At 39.2% G+C, this 21079-nt stretch overlaps 1 protein-coding gene across 1 annotated transcript in view; it reads right to left on the bottom strand.

The window, feature by feature from the left end:
- Nucleotides 1-6385: 6385 nt before the first annotated feature.
- The window catches only part of bmp4 (bone morphogenetic protein 4), a 15246-nt gene continuing 552 nt past the window's right edge, over nucleotides 6386-21079 (bottom strand). Inside the window, exons 2-4 of the mRNA XM_062041418.1 lie at nucleotides 17420-17542; nucleotides 15686-16050; nucleotides 6386-7694 (exon numbers count right to left, since the gene is read on the bottom strand). Of these exons, the coding sequence (XP_061897402.1) occupies nucleotides 6838-7694; nucleotides 15686-16043 (1215 nt within the window). The 5' untranslated portion in view covers nucleotides 16044-16050; nucleotides 17420-17542 and the 3' untranslated portion in view covers nucleotides 6386-6837. The remainder of the gene's footprint in view (nucleotides 7695-15685; nucleotides 16051-17419; nucleotides 17543-21079) is intronic.

Here is a 21079-nt window from a genome sequence, read left to right as displayed (position 1 = left end):
AACCTTGGAGGGGACCGCAGACCCCCCCCCCCCCCCAACCCCACCCCACCAGGTGTAAGAGTCCAGTCCATAGTGGGGCCAGCAGGGGATCGTCTTGAGTGGAGACAGGTCAGCAGCGAAGAGACGTCCCCAACTGATACACAGATGAGTGGTCCACTCCGGGTCCCGACTTGAGCAGCTACCGCTTCATCTATGGCCACCTAATCTGTGCCCCCCTCTCTCCATGAAGGAGAGGGGGGCAGAGCAGAAAAGAGACAGCAGATCAACTGGTCTAAAAGTGGGGTCTATTTAAAGGCTAGATCAGTGGTTCTTAACCTTATTAGAGGTCCCGAACCTCACCAGTTTCATATGCGCATTCACCGAACCCTTCTTTAGTGAAAAATAAAATGTTTTTTTTTTCAAATTCAAGAAAAAGTTATATGTTTTTTTTACTGGTGCACAAAATGAACCGTGCATGTACATCACCTTGTTCAAAGAACAAAACCAACACAGTGCATGAACTCACAACAAATTACACACCTTACACACATTACCATAAATTGATTAACGTGGACCCCGACTTAAACAAGTTATTCGGGTGTTACCATTTAGTGGTCAATTGTACGGAATATGTACTGTACTGTGTAAACTGTACTGTTTCATATAATGTATTCTCTTCCTTTGCAATCTGCTAGTAAAAGTTTCAATCGATCAATCAAACAACCTGCAAATCAGATGAAAAATTAGAGGGAACATTGTTTGGGGGTATCCATAATACGCTGATAGGGAGAAGTTTTTATTTACACGATAAGTCGGATGTGTCTTTACCTCCGTGGCGGAGGCTCCGCCGAACCTCTGAGGTCGACTCACCGAAACCCTAGGGTTCGATCGAACCCAGGTTAAGAACCACTGTGCTAGAGTATACAAATGAGTTTTAAGATGGGACTTAAAGGCCTACTGAAATGAAATGTTTTTATTTAAACGGGAATAGCAGATCCATTCTATGTGTCATACTTGATCATTTCGCGATATTGCCATATTTTTGCTGAAAGGATTTAGTAGAGAAAATCGACGATAAAGTTCGCAACTTTTGCTCGCTGATAAAAAAAGCCTTGCCTGTACCGGAAGTAGCGTGACGTCACAGGAGTTAGTATTCCTCACAATTCCCCGTTGTTTACAATGGAGCGAGAGAGATTCGGACCGAGAAAGTGACGATTACCCCATTAATTTGAGCGAGGATGAAAGATTCGTAGATGAGGAACGTTACAGTGAAGGACTTGAGAGGCAGTGATGGACGTATCTTTTTTCGCTCTGACCGTAACTTAGGTACAAGCCTGGCTCATTGGATTCCACACTCTCTCCTTTTTCTATTGTAGATCACAGATTTGTATTTTAAACCACCTCAGATACTATATCCTCTTGAAAATGAGAGTCGAGAACGTGAAATGGACATTCACAGTGACTGAACATGTAAATACACGATTAATAATATTCAGCTTTGCGAAGCTAAAACAATAGAAGCTAACCTAGCAACGTAGCCAACGTGATAGCATAGCAGTCTCAAATGCAGATAGAAACTAAATTAAAAAAACCCCTGACTGGATGGATAGACAGAAGATCAAAAATACTATTAAACCATGAACATGTAAATACACGATTAATAATATTCAGCTTTGCGAAGCTAAAAAAATAGAAGCTAACCTAGCAACGTAGCCAACGTGATAGCATCAGTCTCAAATGCAGATAGAAACTAAATTTAAAAAAAACCTGACTGGATGGATAGACAGAAGATCAAAATACTATTAAACCATGAACATGTAAATACACGATTAATAATATTCAGCTTTTCGAAGCTAAAAAAATAGAAGCTAACCTAGCTACGTAGCCAACGTGATAGCATAGCAGTCTCAAATGCAGATAGAAACTAAATTTAAAAAAACCCTGACTGGATGGATAGACAGAAGATCAAAAATACTATTAACACGCGAAGTCCCAGAGAAGGGTCAATTGACATTTTTACCTAGAAAACACACAAGAGGGTCATTTGACCCCTAGTCCCCCCTGTGGACACTCCTTTTGTTATGAAAATGTGGCTGTTAGTGGCACACGGCAGGGGGCCACTTGAGCCTGTGTGGGGGAGGGGACCTTACAGCTCAAGCTTTAGTTCTGAGGTAGGTTGTGTGTGTTTTTGCAAGGATCAACAGAATGAAGGGATCAACACTCTGACATTTATTGTTAAAAAAAATACAAAACAAAACATATTTACAAAGAATGAAAAAGCAACTGTTTTCCCAGTTTTGGTGTGGAGGGTTGTTGCAGAAGCAATTGTTATTTTTGTGTGCCAAAAATAGTTTAAAAAAAAAAATTTACAAAGAAAAAAGCATATTTACAAAGAATGAAAAACCATGTCCATGTAAACGTGACTGACATACATTTGAGCAGTCACTCACAATCCTGGCACTGCCATTGCTCCTTTCGGCATTTCCCACATGTATAATTTTTCTGTCTACCTAGACAAACTGCCCCTAACAGCCTCATTACCATAACAAAATGAGTGATTAGTGTATTCGGGAAAAGCGTCGGGCCAAATGACCCCTCTCTGGGTCTTCTAGGTAGACAGAAAAATGCTGGGACTTCTAGTGTTAAACCATGTACATGTAACTACACGGTTAAAAATTCTCAGCCTGGTAAGGCTTAACTATGCTGTTGCTAACGATGCTAAGGCTAATTTAGCAACTTAGCAACCGGACCTCACAGAACTATGTACTCTCTCCTTTTTCTATTGTGGATCACGGATTTGTATTTTAAACCACCTCGGATACTATATCCTCTTGAAAATGAGAGTCGAGCACGCGAAATGGACATTTAAAGTGACTTTTTTCTCCAAGACAATACATCGGTGACACACTTAGCTACTGAGCTAACGGGATAGCATCGTTCTCAAATGAAGATAGAAACAAAATAAATAAACCCCTGACTGGAAGGATAGACAGAAGACCAACAATACTATTAAACCATGTACATGTAACTACACGGTTAACAATTCTCAGCCTGGTAAGGCTTAAAAATGCTGTTGCTAACAACGCTAAGGCTAATTTAGCAACTTAGCAACCGGACCTCACAGAACTATGATAAAACATTAGCGCTCCACCTACGCCAGCCAGCCCTCATCTTCCCATCAACAGCCGTGCTCACCTGCATTCCAGCGATCAACGGCGCGACGAAGGACTTCGTCCGTGGGTTTGGCGGCAAGCATCGGCTAGGCGTAGTAAGTAGTCCTTGTTGTGTTGCTGTAAGTATTGTACTTAGCCGCTAAGACACTGATCGATCCCACCTACAACGTTCTTCTTTGCAGTCTCCATTGTTCATTAAACAAATTGCAAAAGATTCACCAACACAGATGTCCAGAATACTGTGGAATTTTGTCGAAGAAAACAAGAGGCTTTTCTATCGGGTTCGATGGGGTCCAACCACTTCCGTTGCTTTTGTGACGTCACACGCATAAATCATATCCAAAGGAGTTTTTCAACGGAAGTGTGGCGGGAATTTTAAAATTGCACTTTATAAGTTAACCCGGCCGTATTGGCATGTGTTGCAATGTTAAGATTTCATCATTGATGTATAAACTATCAGACTGCGTGGTTGGTAGTAGTGGGTTTCAATAGGCCTTTAAATGCTTCTACTGAGGTAGCATCTCTAACTGTTACCGGGGGGGCATTCCAGAGTACTGGAGCCCGAATAGAAAACGGTCTATAGCCCGCAGACTTTTTTTGGATTCTGGGAATCACTAATAAGCCGGTGTTCTTTGAACGCAGATTTCTTGCGGGGACATATGGTACAATACAATCAGCAAGGATAGGATGGAGCTAGACCCTTTTGTATTTTATACGTAAGTAGTAAAATCTTAAAAGTCACATCTGAAGTGCACAAGAAGTCAGTGCAGGTGAGCCAGTATAGGCGTAATATGATCAAACTTTCTTGTTCTTGTCAAAAGTCTAGCAGCCACATTTTGTACCAACTGTAATCTTTTAATGCTAGACCCGAAAATAATACGTTACAGTAATCAAGACGAGACGTAACAAACGCATGAATAATGATCTCAGCGTCGCTAGTGGACAAAATGGAACGGATTTTAGCGATATTACGGAGATGAAATATGAAAAAATATATTTTTGTATTTTCCCTTTTGATTTGTTATGACTAATTACTCTCTTTATGTCATATAATTACACAATCCTCACATACTATTAGCCCTAATACCACGTGTTTGTTGAAAAATGACACACTCACAAGAATAAAATAGAAAGTAGTGTATATCAGTTTACAGTTGAATTTCCATGCAGTGAGCGGTTAAACCGGATTCAGATTCAGATCACAACAAAGTGAAGCAACGGATGTACACTTTGCCCCCAGCAAAACAATGTATAGCTGCCAGCATCCCCCCCTCCTTTCAAGCAGCAGTTCAAAGGAGCTGTTCTCTCCAAACATTATCATATAATTTGGGCCAGCCGTCAGCTTGTAAATAAGTGATGTCGAGGTCCATTGTGTGACGGGGCACAGGTTGGAGACAGGCGTCTTTGCTCTACCGGCATGAGACAAAGGCAGGAGACAGAGCGTCTAACCTTTGATTCTTCTGAGGATTCCGCCGCCTGCCGTCGGCCCGGGACACATCGCCCGCAATCATGCCCCCGACGTGGGGACGTCGGGAGGAACAATGGGCTCGCCCTCACCCGCAGCCAGGGCGCAATCGGATTAGCGAGTGTCCGAGCACATGTTAGCCTAATTGACATTAAAGTGAAATGGGAGAACAATAGGCGCCGAACTGAAGGACTACTACTGTCTTTGGAATGGAATTAAAGCCTGCAACAGCGACTGTCCTTGACTATGTTTACACTGCAGGCCAAAGTGGACCCAATTGTATTTTTTCAAAATCGGATTTTTTTAAAGCTGACTGTTTAGATTACAGGTAAAATGTTGCGGTAGAAAATGGATGGATGGATGGATGTTATCTTTCTCAGACTCCATTATAAACGCACAAATATGGCCTCGACGTCACTAGCATGCGCAGTTCGATAAAGTGAAAACAAAGGAAGTTGACTGGATTACGTAAATAAACGGAGAAGTCGCCATTACTACTACTTTGCAAAATAAAAGCCGCCACACACACGTATGAATGGATATATATATCGTGTGATATATTTGGAGGGGTTCCAATCTTTTTTATGGCTGAGACAGACATTAGCGTGGATCTATGTTCGTGTTTATTTTTCAACTCACTTACATTAAAAAAAACATACGTCTACGCTACAGCCTAAACGTAACAATGGTTATTCCTTAAGAATATATACAATACAGGCCAAAAGTTTGGACACACCTTCTCATTTCAATGGGTTTTCTTTATTTTCATGATTATTTACATTGTACATTGTCACTGAAGGCATCAAAACTATGAGGTGAAAACCCTTTCAGGTGACTACCTTTTGAAGCACATCGAGAGAATGCCAAGAGCGTGCAAAACAGTAATCAGAGCAAAGAGTGACTATTTTGAAAAAACTAGAATATAAAACATGTTTTCAGTTATTTCACCTGTTTTGTTAAGTACATAACTCCTCATAGTTTTGATGCCTTCAGTGACAATCTACAATGTAAATAGTCATGAAAATAAAGAAAACGCATTGAATGAGAAGGTGTGTCCCTGTACTGTATATATATATATATATATATATATATATATATATATATATATATATATATATATATATATATATATATATATATATATATATATATACATACATATATATATACATATATATATACATATATATATATATATATATATATATATATATATATATATATATATATATATATATATATATATATATATATATATATATATATATATATATATATATATATATAAAAAATGTGATGACATGTCCACTTCCGCTGGCGGGCCGCATCTTTTCCTGTGAACACGAATGACGTAGCGCCACCAAAGATGACGTAAAAGTTGCAAACTGGTCGCATCGCCGTTTAGGCTGCGGTCACATTTGAAAAAATCTGATTCCAATCGGATTCAGACTACCTCCTTATGTGGGCCAAATCTGATGCTAAAACATCACATTTGAAGCATTTTGTAGCGTTTAAGACTGGCCAAAAAATATCCGATCTGTGTCACTTGAATCTGATTTGGTGTCCAATGTAAACGGAGCCATTGACAAGACCATGGGTTGGGGGGTGGGGTCATGTGACTGTTAAAAAAGCTAGAAGGAAATGATACAAAAAACATTCTTTTATTTGGGGAAACAAATGGTACCAGAGATGTCTTCTCTTTTTAGGCGTACATGTGTCTACAACACCCCTTAACACTACTTTTTTTTGCATACTTAACGTGAAATGATTAGCTTTCTGGGAGCGGGGGGGTTTAAATTAATGACTTTAATATCAATGCAGAGAGGTTAAATAATGCCAAATGTACATTGCCGAACTGAACAAATCCACACAGTGCTCGGATTGATGAAAATTCTGTTTGGTTCTTCTGGTGTGATAGCAATAAATATTACCAGTAAATAAACTTTGTCATGTCTTAAGATGTTTGTATACAATGTACTTTATGACATGTTTTTTACGTTTAAATTGAGGACTCAATTTATTTTTTATATGTAGATATAAATATATATATATATATATTTTGTCAAAATATATGATCAAATTGCCAGACAAAGAAACAAAAAAAGTGAGACAAAATACACCTCAACATACAAGTTATAAATAAGGGTCCAAGTGAACTTTTTTTGGAAGTAAAGACCTTCTGCTGCTTTTTTTTTTTTTTAAGTCCTAGTATTGGTTAGCTTAGCGGCAGCCGCAGCCTTCCACCACCATTTCCTGGTAATTTTTTAGGACCACCTTGTCGTGTTCGTCCAGGTAGAGCATGGAAATGGCGCTGAGCTCCGTGGGCACACAGCACGCCTTGGGAATGTTGTTGTTGACAGAGTTCACCAGTGTCTGGACGATAGCGTGGTTGGTTGAATTTAGGTGATCGGCCAGGGGGAAGGGGCACTCCCCGTGGCAGTAATAAGCCTGGTATCCAGGTGGCGCCACTATCCAGTCATTCCAACCCACGTCGCTGAAGTCCACGTAGAGCGCGTGGCGCCGGCAGTTGCGGTTGCGCTTGCGGCCCCGCTGCTTGGGGCTACGCTTGGTCCGCTTTGTCAACGGGTGGCCCTTCCCGTCGTGGCCGAAGGTCACCAAGAGGGGGCGTAGTTGCTCCCAGTCCTCGCCCGGCTCCTGGTGGAGCGAGCGGCTGACGCGGACGTGTTTGCCGTTGTGGCGGGGCGTCTTGTTGAGGTGGAGAACTTCCACTGCCAACCCGTGATTGGGGAGGCGTTCACGAGTCCAACGCAGCACGGCGGGGCTGACGTCAAAGCTTTCCCATTGCGACGTGTTGTGGCGCACCAGTCGCGTGTCCAGAAGTTGCGTGATGAGCTGGCCGGGCCTCGGGGCCTTCAGCACCTCGTACACGTTTATCCGGTGTAGGCCGTCTGAGAGGATGTCGCCGCCCGCCTCGTCAATCTGATGCCGGTAGATGCGCAGTTCGGCTGAGGATAGCAGCTCATCCTCGGGAATGCTACTGACGTTGAAGAGGAAGCGAAGGGGCGTGGCTTCACCGTCTCTCACAGTCTCCAACTCCTCTACCCTCTCCATGTGCTCTGAAAGTCATCAAGAGGAGACATTGTTAGGAATTGTCTAATTTCGGTAGGTGAACTTCCAGCAGAACCGTACTTAGAGGTAGCTATCCCTATCATTTTCGTCCTTTTTGGTATATTCAAGAAACAGACGGTAATGAAAAATATGCCCTTTTCTAAAGATGGATATTTGAGACTTTCATTAGTAGATTGCACAGTACAGTACATATTACGTACAATTGACCACTAAATGGTAACACCCGAATAAGTTTTTCAACTTGTTTAAGTCGGGGTCCACGTTAATCAATTCATGGTATAAATATATACTATCAGCATAATACAAGTTAATCATCAGAGTATATACATTTAATTATTTACATTATTTACAATCCGGGGGGTGGGATGTGGAGGGGGTTGGGGCGGGGGGGTTAGGTTTGGTTGATATCAGCACTTCAGTCATCAACAATAATATAATCTGAGAAATGGACATTGAAACAGTGCAGGTCTGACTTGGTAGGATATGTACAGTGAGCAGTGAACATAGTGAGCTCAGAAAGCATAAGAACAAGTATATACATTTGATTATTTACATTTGATTAATTACAATCCGGGGAGGTGGGATGTGGTGGGGGGAGGGTGTTAGTCTAGGGTTGTAGTTGCCTGGAGGTGTTCTTTTAGTGCGGTTTTGAAGGAGGATACAGATGCACTTTCTTTTACACCTGTTGGGAGTGCATTCCATATTGATGTGGCATAGAAGGGAAATGAGTTAACACATTTGTTAGATCGGAATTTGGGTTTAACATGGTTTGTGGAGCTCCCCCTGGTGTCGTGGTTATGGCGGTCATTTTCGTTATGGAAGTAGTTTGACATGTACTTCGGTATCAGGGAGGTGTAGCGGATTTTATATAATTTTATATAAATAATTGTATATGCTGTTGATAAAAGTTTAAGATAATGTGCAGAATCCGTCCAGTGTTAATACTACAGTTCTGTAGGTGGCGATAGTGCAAAGCAGTTAATAACTGTCAAACAATTGATAAATAAATAATCTGCCGCCTTCTGTGGATCTGAGTTTTCACAGTGATACATTTAAAAAATTAGCTGTCCAGATCATTTCAATACCACCGGTTTGATAAAGGCATAACCTTTGATCTGACGTTTTTCTGCTTGTCGAAACTTAAGGGGATCCTGTTTTGCAAAACCAACTCTTCTTACCGTTGGCACCTGTTTTTCATGTCTTTGGGATCCCCATAAGTTCTGAACATGTGAAATAAAACCAAGGAAGCAATGCGGAGATATTTAGAAAACCATCTTGCCTTCTTTTAAACTTGCTCCCAACGAGCCGTTTGGAATTTGAGAATTAAGTGACGTATTGTGCCTTAATTACGTCAGCGGATTTCTCCATAATGTTTAAGGTAGAGGTTTAACCGAAGAGCTTTGCACGAGTCTGCCATTTTTATTCAGTTGTAGACCAAAGTTGTAGTCAAGTCCTTTATTTTCTTCTATCTTCTTGCTGTGGGGCAGAATGTCTCGTACATGCACGTGTGTGCTCAAATCCTCCACTGTTGCCATTTCTAATACAAAGTAGCATACTTATGATATTTGTCATTAGACTCGATATGGAAGCGCTAATACAGGGGTAGGGAACCTATGGCTCTAGAGCCAGATGTGGCTCTTTTGATGACTGCATCTGGCTCTTAGATAAATCTTAGCTGACATTGCTTAACACGATAAGTAATGAATAATTCAGCTAGTAATCACGGTGTTAAAAATAACGTTCAAAATATAAAACATTCTCATGAATTTTAATCCATCCATCCGTTTTCTACCGCACCTTTTCAAGAAGTCACATTAATGGTAAGAAGTATTTTATTTATTATTGGTTAGCTTCAGAATAACAATGTTATTAAAAAGAATAAGAGACTTATTATACTCTAAAAATGTTGGTCTTACTTAAAAATGCACACATCTAGTTGTATTCAGTGTTGAAAAATATTATATGGCTCTCACGGTGCTAATAACTACAACATGGATGATGGGAAGAAGACGCAGTCAAAGGGGGTTTGGCCTGCAGGAGAGGTACAGAAGACCGCCCACAAAATGGTCTGTAAAACAAAATCTATGCAAATTTTCGACCAAATCACCACCTTTACATGTTATGTAGACCACAAGGGACGTGTTTTAAATGTAGCAAAAAAAAATCATGCTAAAACCCCTTTAAAATCCTTTCTAATGAGGTCAATCAAAGTGGTTGTTTGCAACTTCTACACAGATGTCGAGAGATCTTTTTACGTTTTACGGCTTTGAGCACGTAAAGACATAACTTTTACGTGCGTAACACGTATGTTGTTAGCAAACAATAGTGATTTGTATAGCTAACGTTAGCTATTATTGAATGTTTGATTGATTGATTAATTGAGACTTTTATTAGTAGATTGCACAGTACAGTACATATTCCGTACAATTGGCCACTAAATGGTAACACCCGAATAAGTTTTTCTACTTGTTTAAGTCGGGGTCCACGTTAATCAATTCATGGTAAATGTATATTCTATCGTAACAACAACATGACTGAATTTTGTGTGAGTGACAAGCATGAACACCTAACAAATTTGAGCAATTTTAATTCAGTATAATTAGTCATTGTGAAACATATAGACGCTTTAAAAGTATATATTTTCTGGCAGGCATATTTCAATGGCAACATAAGCAAGTCGCAAACGGCCCTTTAATTGATATTTCGAAAATCCCACAATACCTGATAAAAGGTCATGTGAAAATTGTCCCTAACTTAAAAAAGTTGAGGTAAAACTCCATTTTTCATTTTCCAAGGCGCACTCTACCACTTCGACTTGTTATTGCCACTAGGCCACCTGCTCAGTGGTTAGAGTGTCCGCCCTGAGATCGGTAGGTCGTGAGTTCAAACCCCGGCCGAGTCATACCACAGACTATAAAAATGGGACCCATCGCCTCCCTGCTTGGCACTCAGCATTAAGGTTTGGAATTGAGGGTTAAATCACCAAAAATGATTCTCCGGGCGCGGCCCCCGCTGCAGCTCACTGCTCCCCTCACCTCCCAGGGGTTGAGGGTGATGAGTCAAATGCAGAGGATAATCTCACCACACCTAGTGTGCGTGTGAAAATCATTGGTACTTTAACTTTTTTTAACTTTATTGGACCTTAAACTGACTGTTTCTCCTGTACCTTTGCAAGGACCAAAAAACGGTAGCTATGTTTGGTCAAAGGGTATTTTAAGAGTACCGCCTCAGGGATAAGACCTTCTGGCCCGAAATGTGCAAAGATAGACTACTTTTCCAAAGGAGTATCCATCACTTGTGGACTCAATTCCTTTTCCCGAGCTCTCTGCTGCAACACGCATCACGAGGAGGGTGGTGATTAACGTACCACAGCTACAGTATAAACACAGTGGAGGCTCCCTGTTCCTCGCTCGCTCTGCAGATTTCTGGCAAGATCACCATTGTTGGAGGGGACTGGGGGGGGGGGGGAAGAATGTTGTGTCTACTATTTTCCTGCTCAATCCACCCCTGTTATTTCACACCCAGACCTTAATCTTGCCCAGGTGGTTCTCATTATTAAAACCCCGCTGTGCTTGTGATTAGCGCCGCGGTTTGTTCGCATAAGATATTTGTCATTTTTATCACGAGCAAGGTGGATAAATGAAAAATGTCGAGTGAATCTCACATTTGCGGAGACCTGAAAGCCCGCACTCCCACTCAAAAGAGCTCAAAGTATATTATTAACATAACTTAGCGCTAAAAAAACGGAAGGGTGAATTATTGTCCGGGGAAGAAGTCTGACACACACATACAGCTTCTTTCTGACTACCACTTTATTTTAGGTCTACTTAATATGTGGATTATAATTTACTTTCTATGAACGGACCAAGTACACAAAAACTAAAAAAAAAGTTTATCTGGTCAGTACTCGTGGTAATATTCTTGGTTTATACTGAGATAACCTGTTGAAAACTGGCGTCTTCTGCAGTGGACATGTGTTTTTGGTCTTTTCTTTTTGTCGGAGTTACGAATCTCAGGAAAAAATAGTTTAAGTAATGCTGAACCTCAGAAGGATCCAGAAAGCAAAATGTGCATACTTTTCCAGGTCGATTTTGTATTCATTTAGTTGGTACTCAAGCGTATTTTCAACGTATGTGTCTTTTTTGATAGAAAGTAAAAATGGCATGACCTGGGAGAAAAGGAGCGCTTGATTTTCTCACCCAAACTCACATACTTAATCTTAATCCGAACTCACCTACACAATCTTGCCCCATTAGAGCGTTTAGGTTTTTTTTCGTTTATCAGAGCAATTTTTCAATGAACTCCTCATTTCGATAATTTATCGTGTACTCAAACATATTTTAAACAAATTGTAATTCAATTTTTTTTAATTAGAAAAAGATAAAATATGCTGTCCAATTAAAAACACAAGTATTTCTAATTGTTTCTGTTTATCGTAAAATCATTAACTGTGACTATGATAACTAATATGAAATTTAGGAGATACAAAAATGTAAATGTTAAAAATTAAAATGTATTTTATCTGAAAAACAACAAATGTGACTTGCATTTATTTATCGGTTATTGAAAAAAACGGATGAGCAAAATGCGGAGATAGAAAAAGGACATTTGTAGGATAAGAGCTATTTTTTAATGTTATCGGGTTTGTCGTTCATCATTTCTCATATCTACAATTTATTGTGCACCCCTAGTTGGTAATAATAATAATAATAATGGATTAGATTTTATATTGCGCTTTTCTATTATTAAATACTCAAAGCGCTCACAGAGAAGTGGTAACCCATGATTCATTCACACCTGGTGGTGGTAAGCTACATTTGTAGCCACAGCTGCCCTGGGGTAGACTGACGGAAGCGAGGCTGCCAGTTTGCGCCTACGGCCCCTCCGACCACCACCTATCATTCATTCATCATTCATTCACCAGTGTGAACGGCACCGGGGGCAAGGGTGAAGTGTCCTGCCCAAGGACACAACGGCAGCAATTTGGATGTCAAGAGGCGCGGAGCGAACCTGCAACCCTCAGGTTTCTGGCACGGTCGCTCTACCCACTACGCCATACCGCCCCATTTTGGTACGCAAAACAATTCTTTAAACAATTTTAAATATATTTAAATTGTAATATAAACACATAAACTAAGCTGTTCAACTAAAAAACATGTATTTGTAATTTTTTCTTTGTATCGTAAAACCAATGAATATAAATGTGAGAACTAAAAGGAAAGTTAGGAGATACAAACATGTAAATGTATTTTATCTGAAAAATACCAAATGGGACTTGTATTTATTTGTCGGGTACTGAAAAAAAGGATTGGTGAAATGTGGAGATAGAAAAATGACATTTGTAGGATCAGAGCTATGTTTTAATGTTATCGGATTTATCGGTCATAATTTCTCATATCGATAACTTATTGTGCACCCCTAGTTTGTACTCAAGCAAATCTTCAACAAATGTTCATTGTATTTTAGTTTTAATGAAAACAAATAAAATGTGCTGTTCAATGAAAAACATACTTTTTTTCTTTTCTTTGTATCATAAAACCAATGAATATGTATGTGAGAACTAAAAGGAACGTTAGAGATACAAAAATGGAAATGTATTTTATCTGAATAGTACTTTTTGTTTATCGGATATTGAAAAAGAGGATTAGCAAAATGTGGGGATAGAAAAATGACATTTGTAGGAAAAATAGCTAATCATTGTCCCGTGATGTTTTACCCATTAATATTTGTGACACAAATGTAAATGTGATATTTTTTTGATAATTAGATAAATGACTAGATCAAGTAATACTGGTTGCAACTGCAGGAAAGGTGTTTAATATTGCGTATTAAGTCAAGGTTACCTTATAAACTAATGTAAAATATGCTTTGGTGTGTGTGCTATGCTAGTTCAGTGCACCTAAAGATTTAAATCAGGGCTATTGAACTACATAATGAAGAGGGCCACAATTTCAATAGCCGAAGGGCTCAGGGGCCGGACATCGAACATTTTAAATTTGGATGTTTTGTCATAAAGTGCCTCCGCAAGTTATGTTTCTTTGAGAATGTGTTTACTTAATTTCAAAGTAAACTCATTTGCTTTTACACGGTATTGTCAATAAATTAATTTTCTGCCCTCGCTACTCGTTTCCAGCGTGTGCATCTGGACAGATAGTTAACAGCATGAAGAAACAAAAGCTACATATATTATGTTGAGGATTGATGTTTCTACTTTTGAATTATTTTCCTTCCTCCTTTCCTTTCTTTACACTTTTTCCTTCATTTAGGTTAGTAACAAGATCTGATAGCTCAGTTACAGCTCATGTTATTCTATTCTGTGTTATACGTGTTTTATGTTGCACGATTGCGCCAAGTAAAATTCAGAGTTTGTGAACCTGTTCTCAAACAATGACAATAAAAACTCTTCTGATTCTGATTCTAAGACTTAAAATATAAACAAAAGAAACATTACAAAAGTAAAACATCCATTGTGTATTTTACACAAATAATGTCCATTGTGTATTTTACATAAATGTCCATTGGGTATTCTACATTAATAATGTCCATTGTGTATTTTACATAAATGTCCATTGTGTATTCTACATTAATAATGTCCTTTGTGTTTTTTACATAAATGTCCATTGTGCATTTTGCACAAATAACATCCATTGTGTATTTTACATAAATAAAATAGAAGGTTTAGTGTTAATACATAAACTACAGATGTTTACACATAAAGAAATAAACCAACATTCACAGCAAACATTGCCCACAATGAATGGCTCAACACAATTAAACCTAGGGTGTAGTAGCGTTACTGCCCTTTACTGGTCAAATTTAGCACTACATGCAATAAATGAGCTTTGATCTCCAGAGTTACTCGGACAAAAACACCATGACCACCAATACAAAAGACATCACGAAGTCAGCAATATCAATACAAACCCAACTAAATATCTTCATGCACAATATAAACTTACAAAAATCTGACAAGATTTTGTGATTAAGTTTACACGTGTGAATTTCTGCCGTTGTTTTTATAGAACATTAATACGTTGTTGTCCAGTTGCTGTTAAAAATCTGATTTTTGCAATTTATTTCGATGTTTCCAGGGTCGATAGTGCCATTTTTGGTTTGAATTAGTAGTCTTCTTCTGCTCACCCCATTGCTGCTTCATTGTGACACATATGCCTGTTTCCCCCTGCGGGGTGGCAGGAGTACTGCATGCATGAGCAATGGTTTCATCAAGCCTATTTGGGTGATGTTCGGCGGGCCAACTGAAAACTTTGGCGGGCCAGATGCGGCCCACGGGCTACCAGTTGAAATGGCCTAATTTAAAGGTTCCCAAGTTCATCTCACTTGTTTCCCCTCGCACTTGATCTTTTTACCCTTCACCCGTTAAAGGCTTTCCAACCTCAATTCACCTCCAGCGGATCAGTCAAGCCGCAGGTTTCTCCGACATTAATCAAAGCCTCTGCCTCGGTCGCCACAACGACGTCCCGTCCCCTGCGTTGCACCCGGCCCCTATGAGACTGTTTTTTCCATCCCGCCGGAGAGCTCCAACGTCTGCTCTCGGCACCCACATTGTTAGCCGTTTAAGCGTCTTTATTTAGAATGCGGCAGAGTACCATTAAAGATAATTGCACGTTGAGGAAGGTCCTTTTCGAAAAAAAAAGAGACCGTCTGTAAGGCAGTCCAGTTTTGTTTTTTTTCCTCGAGCTGCTCGCTGCAGGGTGTGGTTAGAAGGCGGTAATATGAAGGTATGCTTCTCCTTAAGCTGCTAACCAAACACTTCAGTCGAACGAGGCTCTTGAGAGTTTTTCTAGCAGATTTTCACAGCTCGTCAGGCAGTGTTTGGTGACCACATCCTTAAAAATCTTTGGTTGTAGTAATAAGGGTGGAGCTGTCGTCTAATCGTGTTTCAGGAGATGTTTTAATACTCTGCAGACTGATGAAATCACAACTTCCAACTACACATCACAGTTTTTTTCCTCCTTACCCTCATGGTGGAAGCCCCTCACAGTGTTGGCCCGGCTGGCCGACCTTTCCGGGTACTCAAAAGCGATATCGGCAGCGCCCGTCTCCTCTACCTCCCCAGACTGTAGCCGGTAGAGATCGAGCAGGTAGCGAGGCACGGCGACCGAGCGGCTGGGCCTCGGCCGCCTTTTGAGGCCGAACATGTGCAGCAGGGTGGCCTCAAAGTCCCGCAGCAGTTCATGGCTCTGAGCGTCCGTACGACCCTGCAGGCCCGGAACTTTCTTTTTCCCTTCTTCAGGTATCAGACTAGCATGGTTGCTCTCTCCCAGCAGGACTTGGCATATGAAAAGGACCATCAGCATTCGATTACCAGGAATCATGATGTCTCTGACGGAAGCAGCAGATGGCACGGAGGTTACGGAAATAGCAGAAAGCAACATTCGTGCAAAGAGACAGGATTTCATAACCACTTCCCACTAATTGGTTTTATTAGAGCAGCCTGCTTTGTTTACACTAAAGAAGACCTTCTTTAGATCACTTACATTCGGTTTCTGGTGAAATACTTCAAAGGTAAGACCAAATTTCCCTCGTCCCTCACCCTTCTCTCCACTTTCATTACACAAATAAAATGGCAACCAACGGGTCGTTGTCAGTTTTTAAGTTGACAAGGATCTTAGATTCAACAGAACTAAATTACAAAGCACCTCCAGTTCAACCTTTTAAACCAGGGGTGTCCAAAGTGCATATTTTGTATGTTTGCCATATAAAAATAAGTTTTCTATTCCAAAAAGGGCATTGAAAATTGTATTTAATTTAAAAAAAATAAAATAAAAAAATAAAAACTAGTAATCGACGGATAAATCTGAATTTGATCTTGAGATTTAAGCGTAAAAAAAAAAAAGATATATATATATATATATATAAAATATAAATATATTTTTTTACACTTTTACGAGCGGAGCCCTTTTGGATCCCTGAAAATGTTAATGGAATTAGTTTTTAAACGTATTGTTTGAAAGATAATAATGAAACAAAAAAATCATAGATGTTATGAATTAAAGACCTTTTTAAGGCTCCAATGACTTTACATCAAATATTACACTTTCAACATTTTTTTGGGGGGGGAAATGTTGCATATGTTGTGTTTTGGCCATTAAAAAAAACACGGTTTTCTTTAACAAAAGGGGCATAAAACATGAATAATACATTATAGCAACAGATATATCTGAAGTTGATCTAGAAATTTAAGCATTGAAAAAATATATACGTATCACTTGTTTTTAATATTTTTATGACTGAGACCCTTCCCCGAGCAAGCAAACCTGCGAAACAGGCTTGTAGGGATGATATAGCCTCTGTGTTTTTTCCTGACTTAACCTATATTTCGCTCTACCCCAGTATTGAGCACTGTATAACGGATAAACCCCAGAAACCTTGACTGTATATATATATATATATTCATTGTAAAGTTCAGCTGTTTTTTCAGTGGGGCCTTGGCTCCACTGCAAGCATGAATAATATATATATATATATATATATATATATATATATATATATATATATATATATATATATATATATATATATATATATATATATATATATATATATATATATATATATATATAGTATTGATTTGGAAAATGAAAAATATCAAAACGGCCCCTGCACGGTTGAATTTCTTCACTCTTGGAGGCCCCTGCTGTAAACAATTTGCATCCCTACATATCGGAAAAGGTACGGCACACTTACTCACCGACAGAAAATAAAGTATGGGAAAACAGTCCATGTTTGTTGGGAGCGGGCGACGGACACGTTCTTCCAGGAAATGTTAGGTGGCGTTGGGCGGCTGCAAGAGAACGGAGGAGTGAGCCTGTTCCTGGAAGAAACACACACAAAGAACGTATAAACTTAATTACCGAGTAAAGTACACTTAAGGGTTGCTGCATTTGAACCCAATTTTGCGGAGAAGATAATGAGAGTGGCATTCGTTTTTATACTAAGCTAGCAAGACCATTTTCTTTGGATGGCAATTTAAAAAAGTAAGTTGTTTGTGAAAACAGGTAAGTTTTTAAAAGGCTCGAATGTGCCTAAACACTGGAAAGTGTTCAGTTCAGGAATGTGCAAGTATGTGATAGCCCCAACAACCACGGCAGAAGCTAGCCTGTCTTTTAGCGCCATGTGTTCATTTACTACACAGAGTAACATTGCTTATCTTAATGGTACTAACAACTTTGTGTTTGAATAGAAATCGGATTCTTTACTGACATGTTCCTTTGTGGATGAAACTTTAGAAAAACTAATAGAAAATAAATGTTCATTTTTACTCGACCGTTGCTGTTTAACGGTACCCCAAAGTTTAACATTTGAAAATTTTCCGTCCAAAATTTAAAAAACCCAGCTATTTTCTGCCAGAAATGATATCTAGCGCAATCAACCTGATTAACTCTACAGGCATGGAACAGAATTCACGATATCACGTTTGTTTCCGTTCGACACAGAATTTTTCGACATTTCGTCTTACCCCTTTTTGACACTCTTCGCTGGGGTACTAGCATTGTCGTCATTTAATTGGTAGTGGTTTCTGCGACACAAAATGCACATTTACGCAAACAAATCTTGTCCTATTGTGATGTTATTAAGTTATTAAGCAACATTGGGCTTTACTACTCCGAATCCAGCTGAAACCAACTCAAATGTGGCTTTACTAGATCCTTCCCGAAAAGCCGTCACCCAGCCTTTGTGTTCTTTAACGGTACAATAAGCTGTAATGGAGAACGCAAATCTCTTGAAAATGACTTCAATCAAAGGATGACACGTCCAAGGAGAGGCTGTTTCTCTCCAAAAGAAACAAAAAAAAATCTGCTCTAACTTAACTGTATTAGTAGTCTTGTCAAGTAAGGCAACATGTGTGAAACTCGGTGCCATGAAAACTGCCTCATGAAGTTTTTTTGGGATTTATGATTTGAACCAGCGGGCATGGTGGAAGACAATCAGTGTGTGTGCATGTGTGTGTACCTGGGCGGGGTGATATTTTTATTTGATTTTTGTGTGGTTATTAAATTGTACCACAGTGATAAATCACGACCGCAAACGTGTTTATTAGCAACAGTTTCCACTCAGAGGGACGCTGGTGTTTTGGTCATCATTTGGAAATAGAAAAAATGTGTAAACAAGGGATTTATTCTCAATCAACAATGTGGGGAATTTATCAATTATATAAAAAAGTTGGGTTTTTATTCTATTTTTTGTATACTTTTGAACACAATTTTAGTTGTGATTTTAAACAGTATTAAACATATGCTCCCTTAGGCCAAACTGATTCTCAAACTGTAGTGGTATGCAAAGAATCACTTCATTAAAATATCCAAACACAGTGTGACTGTTCGAACTGAGTGTAATGTTGCAGTGGCCAAATATACTTAATATACTTGTTAAATAAAACCTCTGCCTTGCGTTTAATGAATATTTAGGCCTACTACGCTACTATATTGGAATAGTGGTCATATGAGTGTGAGAACCACTGCCTTAGACAATCTCGAGATTAGATTGACTTAACGACGCCTCTACTGGTTGCAGCCAATCATTGCATTCAGAACAGTCAACCTGCTTAACAACCAATCAATCGCTTCGTATTTTCACCACTTTGACCCCAGATTGACCTCCGGGCTCTCTGCCATGCCGCTGATTCACATTCGGGGAAAACGGCAGCTATTGCATGTTCGTGAGAACCGTTGTAGAGCGATAGGACGGTGCAGAACATGATCAGCTCTATTACCCATGGGGTGTAAGGTGTGTGTGTGTGTGTGTGTGTGTGTGGCAGGACGGGGGTTGTAACGTATGTGTGTGTGCACATCAGTGACAACAAACGTTCATTGTACAGCGAGTGGGCCTCTCCCATGATTACAGGGATTCATAGCACTCCAAAACACTGACCTATACCAAACATTGTGTAACTGTAACCAGCCGCTTCAAACAAAGCTGCCAGGCCAAAACGATGGAAGATTTGTGCTGAAGGGGCTAAAAATCCCCAAATATCTGTGATAATGGCTTTGTTTTTACACATGTTCGGTATTGTTACATCAGCCCAGTTTCAGAACACATCACCAAACAAGCCGCTACAGATTTTCAACAACAAATAGGCTGCAATTACGCCCCCCCTTCCCACACACACACACACACACACACACACCACCCTTCAGCTTTAAAGTAGAGATAATGTGTTTTTCTTCAGGAATTTGACTATTACAAAGAGTGGGGGGTTGTCACAGGAACAGACCACCCCCTCCATCCCCACCCTTGATTTTTATCCATTTCGGATATCCGTAAGTAGTTAACAGTCAACGGGAGCCGCGGTTTGTGACGTGCTGCAAACATTTCAACTAGCATTAACTGTAAATTAATAGCCACGCCAACAAGCCAGGTGTGTCAAAACTGTAGCCCGGAAGCCATTCGTGGTCGACGCTTGTTAATTACGGGGCCCTGTGGAATGTTCTAAAAGTCAAATTAAACAGTAGGGCCACACTGGAAAAATAATGAAAGCAAAACGAATTATAATAATGACTGACATTATATTGCTTTTAAATATACTGTCAGTCAACTGCTGAGCAGATTTTGAGTGATTGGTTTTAGTGTGTTTAAGGAACTAAAGTTAAGATTACTGACCCTGCATTCTTGCACATTTCTGTTCCACCGCCAGTGGAGAAAGTTTGGACAAGTATAGTACTTTAGGAAAGTTTGCTTTTGGTTTAACACATTTCATTCATGCCTCCCTACTTTTTAAGGATATCAGCATTTGAGCAATTAAAAATACCCAGCCGATTGTTAAGAATAAATTGAATTAAATAAACATGGAATATGTTGTATTTAAATGAATTAGACAGCTTAAGTGGCTATCATATAACATATTGCAGAACAAAAAAAAGTGCACAAAAAGTAGGCTTGAATTCTAATTCAAGAAAATATATTTAACATTTTAATTGATAACTAAAATATATTTTCAAAAAAAAGAAAATAATATATATATATCCATCCATCTATCTATTTTCTACCGCTTGTCCATATATATATATATATATATATATATATATATATATATATATATATATATATATATATATATATATATATATATATATATATATATATATATATATATATATATATATATATATATATATATACTTCAAATGCTGCAACTTTACTGTATCCGACACACACATACGATATGCATATATATTACATGTAAACATGTGTTAAATTGAATTTATGAAATTAAATCTATGCAACTGGGATGCAAACATTTAAGCCATGGTGGTGTTACTGAGACCTGATTTACACGTCAGCTTGCGTGTGCGTGCGTGCGTGCGCGCAAAGCAGGCTTTGTCCTGCACAATTGACACATTTTACGCACAAA

Source organism: Entelurus aequoreus, linkage group LG03 (assembly GCF_033978785.1).
Source record: "Entelurus aequoreus isolate RoL-2023_Sb linkage group LG03, RoL_Eaeq_v1.1, whole genome shotgun sequence".
Classification (NCBI taxonomy): domain Eukaryota; kingdom Metazoa; phylum Chordata; class Actinopteri; order Syngnathiformes; family Syngnathidae; genus Entelurus; species Entelurus aequoreus.
The sequence above is the reverse complement of the archived record's forward strand: the minus strand, read 5'-3'. Positions and strand labels throughout refer to the sequence as shown.